This window comes from Mirounga angustirostris, unplaced genomic scaffold (genome assembly GCF_029215605.1).
Source record: "Mirounga angustirostris isolate CCGP_5_RB_7025 unplaced genomic scaffold, mMirAng1.0.hap1 SCAF_6, whole genome shotgun sequence".
NCBI lineage: Eukaryota > Metazoa > Chordata > Mammalia > Carnivora > Phocidae > Mirounga > Mirounga angustirostris.
The window spans coordinates 122,671,413-122,685,760 of record NW_026991714.1 but is presented as its reverse complement, the minus strand read 5'-3'; the positions used below and the strand labels follow the sequence as shown (position 1 = coordinate 122,685,760).

Sequence of the window (14,348 nt, the reverse complement as noted above, 5' to 3'; positions counted from 1 at the left end):
TGGATAGGTCTGATGTTATTCTGATGTTCCTCCCTCTGTACGTAAGGAATCTCTTCCCCCTAACTGCCCTTAAGATGGTTTCCTTGGTTCTAAGATTTGCAAGTTTTACTATTACATGCCGGGGTGTTGGCCTGTTTTCCTTGATCTTGGGAGGGGTCCTAAGATACGAAAACAATGGATCGTGGATCACCACATCAAAAACTAATGATGTATTGTATGGTGACTAACATAACATAATAAAATTTAAAAAAAAAATTGAAAAACAAACAAACAAAACCTTTCCTTTTCTTCTGCTCCACAGAGCTCCTTTCTATTTGCTAGATGGGATGCTGGCTGATCATGAATCATTCGATAAAGCCAATTTGAATTTTAAATTAGTCAGTTGAATTTTTGTTAACACATGTTTAAAAAGTCTTAGCTAAGACTTTACCTTCCTCTCCTTCAGAAGGAAACTTTCTCAACCTGGTAAAGGGCACCCATGTAAAACCTACGGCTAATAACATATAAAATGAGGAAAGCCTCAAGTTTTCTGCCAAAGATCAGGAATAGAGGAAAGATAACCAGTCTTACCATTTTTATTTAACATTGTACTGGAGATCCTAATCAGTTTATTAAGACAAGGGAAAAATAGAAAGCATTTCAGTTGGGGGAAAGAGGTACAATTGTCATTATTCATAGATGAAATGTTCTTGTAGGCAGAAAACACCAAGGAATCCACAAAAAAGCTCCTAGAACTAATAAATTTAGCAAGATGTAAGGCCAATGTATAAAACTCAAGAACAAAATCAAATGTTCTATATACTAGTAACAAACTATTAGAAAATGAAAGTTCAAAAACAATTCCATCCACCTTAAGATGGATGGACCAATAGCATCAGAAATAATAAAAGATTTGGAAATAGTTTAAGAAATGATGTGAAAGCCATTTATACAGGAAACTGTAAGACATTGCAAAGATAAATTATTGAGTAATATCAACTTAATTTCAATGATCAACAGGCAAAATAAATTGAAATTTTGCCCTGTAAAGTGGAAAGACTCCTTGAAATCATATTTAGAACTCCAAAGTTCAGCTGTTTTGTTTTTAAAGATTTTATTTATTTATTTGTCAGAAAGAGAGAGAGCACGAACAGGGGGAGTGGCAGAGGGATAGGGAGAAGCAGGCTCTCCGCAGAGCAAGGAACCCAATACGGGACTCGACCCCAGGACCCCGGGATCACGACCTGAGCCGAAGGCAGACGCTTAACGACTAAGGCACCCAGGCGCCCCTAAAAAAAATTTTTTTTAGGTACGCCCGGTGTGGGGCTTGAACTCACAACCCTAATATCAAGAGTCACATGCCCTACTGACTGAGCCAGCCAGGTGTCCCCCAAAGATCAGTTTTAATGGAGAAATCATCCCACCTTTTGTGGTCTTTTAGTAGATTGACATATATAATTGTTTTCAGTATAAATTTCAGTACTGCCTTTTGAGATTATCCTCCAGCTTGCAGGTTGAGAGGGCTCCCATTGATTTCCTGTCACTTACTTGAGGCAAAGTTTATGAAATGAGATGGTTAAAACTCATCAATAAACTGTACTTACTGAACTACTACTATCAATAATAGGAAATCTTTTGAGTCAGCTAACTCCTAAATAAAGTTCCTTCTCAAGTGAAATATCATAAATTCTAAGTTTGGAGCAGAATTTTTATATTCTTTGGAGAGAAAGACTGAAGTCACAAGAAATTATCTCCCTTTGTTGTCAAGTGAAAAATGAAAGGTCTGAGAGACACTTCAGAAGCCAAGCTGACCATTGGAACCACTCAGTGGCTCTGGTCCAAACTCAGCCCAGGCCAGTGAGATGGCACAGTAATCACACAGGTCATGGGAGGGGACAGTGGGTGCAGAGAACCAACTTAGCTGGAGGCCTCAACAGAGAGGTTTACCGGTGATACAGCTCCAAGGCAATTTCTTTCTTTCTTTTTTTTTTTTTTTTTAAAGATTTTATTTATTTGAGAGAGAGAACACCAGAGAACTTGAGTACGAGCAGGGGGTAGGGGGAACAGGAGAGGGAGAAGCAGGCTCCCTGTTGAGCAGGGAGCCTGATGCAGGGCTCCATCTCAGGACCCCTGGATCATGACCTGAGCCAAAGGCAGATGCTTAACAGACTGAGCCACCCAGAGGCCCCCCAAGGCAATTTCTTTAAAAGAAATAAGAGCTAAGGACAGATTCACAGAAGACAAAGTGAAAAAATCAGAAGTAACTGATAACTATAGAAATGTGGCAAAAGACAGCACGAATCTGTATTATATCACTCCCTAAAATACATAAAAGTAAAAGAAGCTATTAGAGAATCATTATGCTGTTATTTGATATGCTCTGATTTTTAAAGGGAAAAAAACCATATTGGATTGGTAACTTAAATTCTGACATGGAGTTATCCTTCACAGATGGCCTTGTAATAATTTATATTGAGAGATTAGTGTGGGCAAAGTGCTTGGAACAGTGCCTGGCACATAGTAGCACTATACAAGTATTTATCATTCTACTATCATTTTCGAATTTCATTTGTTGTCTGCAAGCTGGCCTTGAACAAAAGTTTTCTTAAGTAGGATAGCCCACAATATGCTGTTAAAAAACGACAAGCTCTCTGTTCTGCAGGGAGCCTGCTTCTTCCTCTGCCTGCCGCTCCCCCTGCTTGTGCTCGCTGTCAAATAAATAAATTTAAAAATGCCCATTGGGGGTTTACTGAAGATATAGAGAGAGCAGATATAGACACACTGACTGTCTGGGAGACTCAGAAAGGAAAGGAAGGAGTCTCATCCGTGTTGGGGGTCTGGGGTTTTTATTGGTGATTGTGGTGTGGTTCACGTGTCCTCTCAGGCATCCAGAAACTGGTCAGAACAAGGACAGGGTCCAGGTGTCCTTCATAAGTCACTCAGTCCCTGAAGCCAGGGGTCTTGGCATCATGGTGTTTGTGGAGTCAGTGGTTTTAGAGAACAACCCCACCTCATCACGCCTTAGATGTTACCTATTGTGCTGGACGACTCCAAAGAAATCACTAACTCCTTGATCTTTACAAGGAGGACAAACATAAGCATATGTGTAAGGTGGGGGTGCAGGTCCTAGCAAGAATACGAGCAGGAAAAGCTGCAAAGGGGAAAAAAATGGCTCTTTTTCATGAGGTCCCTTCAGTTTCCTGTCTTAAAATGACAACTATAAGCATAGGGTCAGACTAGATCAGAACAGATATAAGAAAAGGCTTACTTTCTGGAACTTGAAACACCTTCCCTTTTTGAAATGGCCTTAAACATCTTGCTCATCTGGGGGCATTGGGGCCTTCCAGTAAGAGCTGAGTTTACAGCTTAGTCAGTTTTGACAAACACCAACACCTGAGTAACCACATCCTATCAAGGTATAGAACAATCTCATCCCCGTGGAAAATTCCTTCATAGCAATCCCCCCTCCTCAGAAGCAACCACTGCTCTGGTTTCTTTTTTTTTTTTTTAAGATTTTAAATAAAATAAAAAAAATAAAGATTTTATTTATTTATTTGACAGAGAGAGACACAGAGAGAGGGAACACAAGCAGGGGGAGTGGGACAGGGAGAAGCAGGCTCTCCTCTGAGCAGGGAGCCTGATGCGGGGATCGATCCCAGGACCCTGGGACCATGACCTGAGCCGAAGGCAGACGCTTAACGACTAAGCCACCCAGGCACCCCACTGCTCTAGTTTCTAGCACCATTAAATTAGCTTTACCTCATTTAGAACATCATAGAAGTAGACATTCCTGAATGATGAAATTGGCTCTTTGCAAACACCATACGAGAGGTCTTTTAAATTATCTTTAATAAAATTATCTTTATAAATGATTGAAGAAAGACTTCTAGTTTTGGAAGTCTACCTAGTTACTATGAGATTAGTCTCATAACTTAACCATCAAATGCGACCATATTCATAGAGCTGAGAAATAAGATGTGGGTATCCTATATCTAATAATCTTAGGGAAAATAATTACTGGGAAGTCTGGGTGTGATTTGCTTCTGTTTCTTTTTAAAGAAACGCTTCAAAAAAGATCAGTTTAATAAGCCTTGTTAAAAAACAAAATTCAGCGGCGCCTGGGTGGCTCAGCCGTTAAGCGTCTGCGCGTCTGCCTTCGGCTCAGGTCATGATCCCAGGGTCCTGGGATCGAGCCCCGCATCGGGCTCCCTGCTCAGAGGAGAGCCTGCTTCTCCCTCTCCCACTCCCCCTGCTTGTGTTCCCTCTCTCGCTGTGTCTCTCTCTGTCAAATAAATAAATAAAATCTTTAAAAACAAACAAAAAAACAAAATTCAACTGAATAAATTTGAAGATCTAATTGGCTTTATTAAATGATTTATGAATCAGGCAGCATCCCATCTAGCAAATAGATGACTCTCTAAGGAGATACACAAAATGGAAGGCTTTTTTAGAAGGAGGGTAGGGGAAGAGAGTTAATAGCAAAAAAAAAAAAAATGATTTTTGGGCGCCTGGGTGGCTCAGTTGGTTAAGCGACTGCCTTCGGCTCAGGTCATGATCCTGGAGTCCCTGGATTGAGTCCCACATCGGGCTCCCTGCTCGGCAGGGAGTCTGCTTCTCCCTCTGACCCTCTCATGCTCTATCTCATTCTCTGTCTCAAATAAATAAATAAAATCTTTAAAAAAAAAAAAATGATTTTTTTTTGCTGAGCAAGGAGCCCAACGCGGGGCTCAATCCCAGGACTCTGGGATCATGACCTGAGCCGAAGGCAGACACTTAACCGATTATATACCTTAAACGGTCAGAGGAGTTGTGCAAATATGATTAAGTTCAGGATTTTATTTATTTATTTGAAAGAGAGAGCACACATGTGCCAGAGAGAGAGAGAGAGAGAGAGCATGAGCCGGGGTGGGAGAGTGGGTGGAGGGGTAGAGGGAGAGGAAGAAGCAGACTCTCCACTGAGCAGGGACTCCAATGTGCGGCTCCATCCCAGGATCCCCGGATCATGGCCTGAGTTGAAGTCAGATGCTTAACTGACTGAGCCACCTAGGTGCCCCTCTTCAGGATTTTAAAATGAGGAGGTTATCCTAAATTAGCCAGGTAGACGAAATGTAATCACATAGTCCTTAGGAGAGGGAGACAGGAAGATTAGAATAAGTACAAGAAAATAAGCAAGAAGATGGGACTGTTGGGAGGAAAGAGTCATGAGCCAAGGAACGCTGGCAGCATCTCAAAGCTGTAAAGGCAGGGAAATGGATCCTTTCCTAGAGCCTCAGAAGAAAGCAGCCTTGCCAGCACCTTGATTTTAGCCCACGAACACAGATATTGGACTTTTGAACTCCGGAATTATAAGTAAGTAGTAAATCTGTGTTGTTTTGAGCCACTGACTTGGTGGTCATTTGTTATAGCAGCATTAGGAAACTCATACAAATACTATCTACCCCCTAGGTTTATGAGCAAGGTTAATTAACATGAAATGTGCGAAGTGGCAAACACATTGTAAGGAGATTCAGAAGGTGAAGGATGGGGAATGTGATGATGGAGAAGAGTTTACAAGTTTCAATAAGAATCTCAGGGTAGGGGCGCCTGGGTGGTGCAGTTGGTTGACCATCCAACTCGTGGTTTTTGGCTCGGGTGGTGATCTCAGGGTCATGGGATCGAGCCCTGCGACAGGCGCTTGCTGAGTTCAGTTTGCTAAAGTTCCTCTCTCCCTCTGCCCCTCCCTGGCCCCCCCTCAAATAAATTAATTAATTAATTAAAAAAAAGAATCTCAGGGTAGGCTTCACAGAGAAGGTAACTTTAGAACACACACACAAATGTGTGGCACACACATTTGCTAATACTTCTGTTAAAATCTTTTCATATACCAATCAAGGTTTAAAGGAATATAATACAGTTCTAATTTGTACCTTTTATTTCTAAGATCTTTTCATGTATTTAGGAACCATTTCATTTCCTTTTCTGTAATCTGTCCATTCATTTGCCCATGTTTTTATTATTTAGAATTTTCCATGGCATATTGTATAGTAGAAAAACAGCAAGTTGTAGAATATTATGTGTTATTATGAGGCCAAAGGTAAAGAATCATTTTTAATTTCATGTGTATATATAATATATATTATGTGTGAATATATACTTTGGACATATATTAGTTTATGTATACCTATCCTCATACGTTATCTTAAAAATGCATGCCAAAGTATAAAAAGTTTTCTCTAGGAGATAAGCTGGCAGAAGGTAGTAGGTGATGCTCATTTTATACACTTAAACACATAAGAAAAAAAATGATGGAAATTATTTGACTGGTATAAGATGTCTAGTTGTCTATGTTTTAGATAAAGACTTTAGGATCATAGCATCACACAGCCATCACACTTGTGTTAGGTATAAAACAATGTGCTGGAAAGTAGAAAAAAGACTATCTAGTGATGGCCCCAGGGATTTTGTTCTAGGTCAGAGAGCAAAGAATGACCCTTAGAAGATTTGATTAGCAATATGAAAGCATACGTTAATACCTGACTCTAAGTTTGAAACAAACTCATACCAACATGTCAAATCTTTGGTGTTCAAAGTGACACCAAAGCAGAGAAATGAATTCTAACACGGATTATTCCTTACCCCCATTGCTGAAATTCTATTACACGGCTCCTGGACACAACTTTTCTCACTTTTAAATCCAAACCTCAAGTACCTGTAGGTGACACTGAGCCAAGAGAGCTTTCCTGCCCTCTCCCCCGTTGCCCCTCTCTGTGCTTATCATTACGAGGACAGCATGGTGTGGCCTCTTTGGACTCTATTTTCTTCCATATCTTACATGTATTATGCAAAAAAGAAGGAAAGTCTAAAAACTGGCTCAGCAAATAATAAGGCTTTCCATTTACAACATGCAGAGGACAAATGACTGTGTGTTAGCGTATACTAATCATTTGGTTTTGTTCCATGGTGATAACATGGTAATAGCTCAATATTAGATAAGTATATGTGGTGGCAAATACAAGTGTTATAGAGTATAAACAACAGCACAGCATGTGTACAATGAAATTCTGGAAACTTTGCTCTTTTTTTTTTTTTTTAAAGATTTTATTTATTTGAGAGAGTGAGCGAACGAGAGAGTGAGCACAAGCCGGAGAGGAGGAGAGGGAGAAGCAGACTCCCCGCTGAGCAGGGAGCCCAAAGTGGGGCTCGGTCACAGGACTCCAGGATCATGACCTGAACTGAAGGCAGACATTAAACTGGCTGAGCCACCCAGGCGCCCCTGGAAACTTTCCTTTAATGGAGGTTGGATGTTCACTGGGTATGAAGGGACTGGGGAAGTAGGAGATGAGGTCAGAGAGTGTATCCCCAGCAGTGAGAAGGAGGTGAATGATGCCCCATAGGAGGAGGAGTCACAGACACCAGCACAGGGGCAGGCAGATGGTCTGCCCTTCCTCACATGGGAATGAAGCACACCTGGTAGGGGGGTGGGACATGGCCAAACCCACTGGCAATAGGGGTGGTATCAATGTCCTTTGGGTCAACCAGAGATTTCAGGGTAAATTTCTGTAAAATGGTGGTCAGGAATAAAAACAGCTCCATTCGGGCCAGTCCTTCTCCCACGCATACTCGTTTTCCTGAAAATAACAAACACAAGGGATCTGTTCCTTGAACACTACGTTTCGAACTGCAACAAGAAGTATGCCAAAAGAAGTATCTGATGAATGACTGAACTGATGGAGAGCTGGAAGGAAGGTTAGAGGGGCAGCTGGATAGAAGGATGGAAATGCTTGCTATTCATCTAGTGTCTTGACAGGAACCCTTCATTCAACAAATATCTATTGAGTATCAGGCCTACATCAAGCATTCATTATGTATTTCCACATTACAACTGCTCTCTTCTCATTTCCAGTTTCCATACATCTTTGTAGAAACACACCCACTTGTCCAAGTGCTTTGGAGGAAGAAGGACTAAGAGAAGGGAATTCATATATCTGTGTCAAAGATTTTTTTTCCTTCATGTGATTTCAAAAGCACATGTCTAAATGTGTCACTCTCTCACTTTAAAATATTCAGTGTGTCCCTGATCTGTCCTATGAGGTGAGGTCAAATGGGTGGAACTGACCCTCCACATTCTGTACCCAGTCTGACGTTCCCTATCCCTCCTTCCATCCTCCATACCCTCTACTCTCGGTTCTAGCCATACCCAATCTTCATCAATCTCCAACACACCATGACATTTCCAGCTTTATTTCATGCTGTTTCCTTTGGTTAAGGTGCACTTCTCTTGTACTTCTTTCAGGACCTAAGTCTCATGTCATTTCCTCTCCATAATCCCTATGATCCCCTCTGGCAGTAGAGTCTTGCCTTCTCTGGGTTTCCTCAGCATCTATTCACTCTTCAATTAAAGCATAGATCCTCACCTTGAATCATAGTTTTCTGTTTATTTCTTTTTCTAACATGCTAAAATGTGCATTCCGTGTAGTGAAGGCTCAGTCCTTGACATCTTGGTATGTACAGTGCAAGACCCAAAGCAGGCATCAAAAGCCATCAGATAAATGAAGGGGACTCCATCGCCAGAGACTCAGCACACACTATAGATGTGGAGACGCAATATCCAAGATACATGATCCTGAGTGGAGGACAATCAGGTGCCTTGGAACCACTGCAGGGCATTCTGCCACTTTCCCAAGGTTTCCTTGATGCTGTGGTTAGTTGGCAGGTTCTGACCTCCTCAATCTATAGAAATGTCCTGCTCCTATGGTCCACTTTGTAAAAGCACCCCGTCCCCCTCTTCTTTCCCCCACTCCCTGTCCCCTGTGAGGCAGCTCAAATTCCTTTTCTGCTGTTAGAATGTGCTTATTCCAGTATAAACTCTGCCTCACTGTGGAGTATGAGTGAGCAGGAAGCAGGCAGCTTCCTCTTCTGTCTCCTGAGCAGCCTGGGCTTTCCTCTCCCACAACACTAGTCTAATGATCTGTTTACTAATCTGCTTCCCTAACTAGAGTGTTACCCCTTTAGTGTCCACGCTGTGCTTGTGGATGCCTGTCACCCCAGAGCTCACTCTGGGGAGTGAGGGATATCATATAGAAGATAATTTTTTTTTTTAAGATTGTATTTATTTATTTGAGAGAGAATACTAGCGGGAGGCAGGGGAGGGCAGAGGGACAAGCAGGTCCCCACTGAGTGGGGAGCTTGATGCAAGGCTTAATCCCAGGACCCTTAGATCATGACCTGAGCCAAAGTCAGACACCTAACCGACTGAGCCACCCAGGCGACCCACATAGAAGACATTTAACTCAGGGGGCCCTGGGTGGCTCAGTCAGTTAAGTGGCTGCCTTCAGCTCCCATCATGATCCCATCAGAGTCCTGGGATCAAGCCCCGCATTAGGCTCCCGGCTCTGTGGGAATCTGCTTGTCCCTTTGCCTGCCCTCCCCATCCCCCACCCCCACCCTGCTCAGCAGGGAGCCTGCTTCTCCTTCTCGCTCTGCCACTCCCTTGCTTGTGCCTCTCTCTCTCTTTCTCTCTCAAATAAATAATTTTTTTAAAAGATACTTAACTCAAAGTTGAGGAGTTATATACCTTTCTCATGGCCAGTGAGTAAAGTCTAAATGAGTTTCAGCTGCTGCTAAGAGAAGCTCTTGGTAGCTTAGTGATATATATAGAGGCAGAATTCAATGAACCTATTCTCTTTCTCACTTTGGAAAAACTGGGTCACCCAGCCAAAGTTCCAATAATAACGATGTATGCTGAGTGGGGGAAAATGCATGGGCATTAGGAGTGATGCTTTTGGTCATGGACAAAGAACAATTCTACCCACCCCAGGGCAGGCACAATGTAGGTTTCAACTGATCCCCCCCAAAATATTTTGTCCCCTTCAGCACCTAAGGAATTTAATTTTTATTACCTGCTGAGAAAGCCACGAAATGGTCACTCTTCTTAAAGTTGCCGCTATCATCCAGGAAGTGGGCAGGGTCAAATATCTCTGGGTTGGGGAATTCTTGGTCATCATGGAGCACAGAAGTCAGTGATGTTAATATGGTTGTGCCCTGGAATGAACAGATGAAGATAAACTGGGTTATAAATTATAGAAGTTGTAGAGCTGGAAGAAATGTGGCAAATCACTTAGTTCAGGGGCGCATGGGTGGCTCAGTCGTTAAGCGTCTGCCTTTGGCTCAGGTCATGATCCCAGGATCCTGGGATCGAGCCCCACATCGGGCTCCCTGCTCAGTGGGAAGCCTGCTTCTCCCTCTCCCACTCCCCCTGCTTGTGTTCCCTCTCTCGCCGTGTCTCTCTCTGTCAAATAAATAAATAAAATCTTAAAAAAAAAAAAATCACTTAGTTCAATCTTTTGATATTTATGTGAGGAATCCCTTCCAAAGAAGGACAGTGGCATTTCCAGCCAGACAGACCAAGTAATAAACCGGGATAAGATTAAGACCAGTGCTAGTCAGGATGCTAATATGGCTTCCAATAGGGTCTGAATCCCCTCCACTAATCACAGTGTTTGGACACTTGTATCTGTCTCACTCCCTGCTCTATTTCATCGCTTCGGTTTTCATACATCTCACGTGGATTATGGTTTAAAATGGAAGCGTCTAGGGGTGCCTGGGTAGCTCAGTCAGTTGAGTGTCCCACTCTTGGTTTCGGCTCAGGTTGTGATCTCAGGGTGGTAAGATGGAACCCCATTTCTGGCTCCACAGAGTCTGCTTGGGATCCTCTCTCTCCCTCTGCCTCTCCCTTTGCTCTTCCTCCTGCTCGTGCTCTCTCTCTCAAATAAATAAATAAATAAAAATCTTATAAATAAATAAATAAAATGGAAGCCTTTGTTGGCTCTTGAAAAGTCAGGAGTATTTGGAATCTGTTCCTAGGGCTTTTAAAAACAGAGGTTTGATCTGGTTTGAAATGACTCTGGTGGAGCACCTGGCTGGCTCAGTCAGTAGAGCATGAGACTTTTGATATTGAGGTTGTGCGTTCACACCCCATACTGGGCATAGAGGTTACTTAAAAAAATGACTGGTAAATCTATGCAGACAGAAACAGATTAGTGGTTGTCAGGGGCTGGAGAGAGGGAGGGAGGGAGAGGGAGGGAGGAGTGGGGAATGACTGCTTGATGGGTAAGGGATCTCCTTTTGGACTGATGAAAATGTTCTGGAACTAGACAGTATCTATGGCTGCACAACACAGTGACTGTACTAAGCTTCATTGAATTGTGCACTTAAAATACCTAAATGGTAACTTTTATGTTCTGTATATTTTACCACAGTAAAAAAGGAAAATTGGGGGCACCTGGGTGGCTCAGTTGGTTAAGTGACTGCCTTTGGCTCGGGTCATGATCCCAGAGTTCCAGGATCGAGTCCCACATCGGGTTCCCAGCTCAGCAGGGAGTATGCTTCTCCCTCTGACCTTCTCCCTTCTCATGCTCTCTCTCTCTCTCTCTCAAATAAATAAATAAAATCTTAAATAAAAAAAAAAAGAAAATTTGCTCAAGAGAAAAAAATGACTTCTTTGACAATATGACAAATACAGTAACAAGTAATGAGTATTTATCTTTGGGATGCAATTTGTTTCTCTTAATTTACAAAAGGGGTGGCACCTGGGTTGCTAGGTTGGTTGGACGTCCAACTTTGGTTTCGGCTTGGGTCATGATCTCAGGGTTGTGGGATTGAGCACCATGTTGGGTACCATACTCAGCACGGAGTCTGCTTGTCCCTCTCCCTTTGATCCTCCCCCCCACTTGCACACTCTCTCTCACTCTCTCTCAAATAATTTCTTTTAGTGCGGGGGCGGGCACCAGGTAGCTCAGTCAGTTAAGCATCTGACTCTTGATTTAGGCTCAGGTCATGATCCCAGGGTGGTGAGATTGAGCCCGGCATTGGGCTCCACTCTCAGCAGGTAGTCTGCTTGAGATTCTCTCTCTCTCCTCTCCCCTCTCCCCACTCTTCCCACTCACACTCTGTCTCTCTAAAATAAATAAATAAATAAAATCTTTAAAAAAATAAAAATAAAAATGTGGAGGAACTCTTTGTTATAGATGAATCCTAGCTATACATAGATACACACACACACAAACATGCCCCAATAATAAAATTTAAAAACTTATCATTTTTATCAAGTAAAGATCATTAATTAATGCTAAAACTGTCGGATCAATGATTTGGGAAACAAGATATTTACAAGGTCTTAAAGTACCATGCCACAGATTTTTTTATTAATTACCTATGAAAAATAGAACCCCAACAACAGAGAATTATGGCAGATACCTCCTTCATAAGTCAGTACCTTAGCATCACCAATAGTGGTATAAATTGATATTACACATCTCCAGCCAAAATGTGATGTAGTGGGACATACACGATATCACCTATGTAATTTTTTTCCCCAAAACACAGAATTGAAATCTAATCTCAAAAATGAAAACAAAAACCACACCAAACCAGACTGAGAAATATTCCACATGACAACTGTCCTGGACTCTTCAAAACTGTCAGTGTATTGAAATGAAACAAATAAAGGAAACGTAAATGTTCTTTATAAAAAGGGCCTAAAGAGACAGATAATCAAATTATATACATATTCCTTGATTAGCTACTAGATGCCCCCTCAAAAAAAGCTATTAAAGAGTATCTTAGGATGCATGAAAAAATGTAATTACAGGCTATATGTTAGATAAAATTATTGTATACATGATCATTCCTTGAGTGTGAATGCTGTTATTGCTGTGCAGGAAGCCCTCATTCTTAGAAGATAGATACTGAAGTATTTAGAAGTGAGGTAGATTGATGGACATAGGTAGATATGCACTTAATATCTAGATGTATACACATTTTCATATATATTATTTATATATACATAAAACATTACATAGTCATTGTGTGTGTGTGTTTAAAGGCTATTTAGATTTTTTACCTTTTTAAATTAAAAATTGGAAGGAAATTCCATCCTCTGTTTATCATATTTAAGGTCTATAATTTTGTTTTCAAAATTGCCTTATATATTTTAAGACAAGTAGTATGTGAAAATGTTACTTTAAGAAAAAGCTAGTATATTTTCAGTAAATTATGCTGGGACAAGTGGATATCCATAACAACAAAAAAAGTTCCTACTTCACACTATAAGTAAAAATGAACTTTAAATGGATCACAGACCTAAATAGAAAAGCTAAGAGTATAAGACTTGTAGAAGAAAACATAAGGGCAAGTATTTGGGAACTTGTGTTGGCAACAAATTTTTCAGATAGGACACAAAAGCACAAGTCAAAAGAGAAAAAAATTGATAAATTGGACTCCATCAAAATTCAAAACTTCTGCCCTTTGAAAGACATTCTTTGAAAGCTAAAGAAAGGAAAGAAAAAAAAAAAAAACCCAACAGATTGAGAGTGAATGTTAGCAACACCTACATGTGATACAAGACTTGCATGCAAAATATATAAAGGATTGCAATAATTAAATCAGGAAAATGACCCAATAAAAAATAGGAATAATAATTTCAGCACTCTACCAAAGAATATATGTGAGTGGTCAATCAGCACATGAAAAGAAGTGAAACATCATTATCCATCCAGAAAAGAGAAGTAAAACAAAATGTGGTATCACCACACAACCCCTTCTAGTATCTAAAATTTAAAAAGGGGTGCCTGGGTGGCTCAGTTGGTTAAGCGACTGACTTCCGCTCGGGTCATGATCCTGGAGTCTCAGGATCTAGTCCCGCATTGGGCTCCCTGCTTGTCGGGGAGTCTGCTTCTCCCTCTGACCCTACCCCTTCTCATGCGTGCTCTCTCTCTCATTCTCTGTCTCTCAAATAAATAAATAAAATCTTAAAAAAATAAAAAATTGGGCGCCTGGGTGGCTCAGTTGGTTAGGCGACTGCCTTCAGCTCAGGTCATGATCCTGGAGTCCCTGGATCGAGTCCCGCATCGGGCTCCCTGCTCGGCAGGGAGTCTGTTTCGTCCTCTGACCCTATCCCCTCTCATGTGTTCTCTCTCTCTAATTCTCTCTCTCTCAAATAAATAAAATCTTTAAAAAAAATAAAAAATAAAAATAAATAAAAAATTAAAATTAAAATAAAATAAAATTTAAAAAGACCAACCAGGGAAAGTGGTGGAGGGGGCCTAGAGCAACTGGAACTCTCATACGTTGCTAGTGGGAAAGTAAAATGTCACAGCCACATTTAGAAAACAGTTTGATGGTTTTTTATAAACAGTTAAGCAAAGCACTGACCCAAAAGAAAACAAAATTTATGTCCACACTAAAATCTGTATGCAAATGTTCACAGCACCTTTATTCAAATGGCCCAAAACTGGAAACAACCCAAATATCCATCAATCAGTGAATGGATAAACAATTTGTGGCTCTCGATATGATGAAAACTACTCATCAAAACAAGCAACAAACTAATG

At 41.2% G+C, this 14,348-nt stretch overlaps 1 protein-coding gene across 2 annotated transcripts in view; it reads right to left on the bottom strand.

The window, feature by feature from the left end:
• Nucleotides 1–6,841: 6,841 nt before the first annotated feature.
• The window catches only part of LOC123846699 (cytochrome P450 2C41), a 40,636-nt gene continuing 33,129 nt past the window's right edge, over nt 6,842–14,348 (bottom strand). Inside the window, exons 8-9 of one of the 2 annotated variants that reach the window (XM_045878463.3) lie at nt 9,858–9,999; nt 6,842–7,586 (exon numbers count right to left, since the gene is read on the bottom strand). In XM_045878463.3, the coding sequence (XP_045734419.1) occupies nt 7,405–7,586; nt 9,858–9,999 (324 nt within the window). In that variant the 3' untranslated portion in view covers nt 6,842–7,404. The remainder of the gene's footprint in view (nt 7,587–9,857; nt 10,000–14,348) is intronic. The other variant, XM_064595051.1, reaches the window with a different exon arrangement.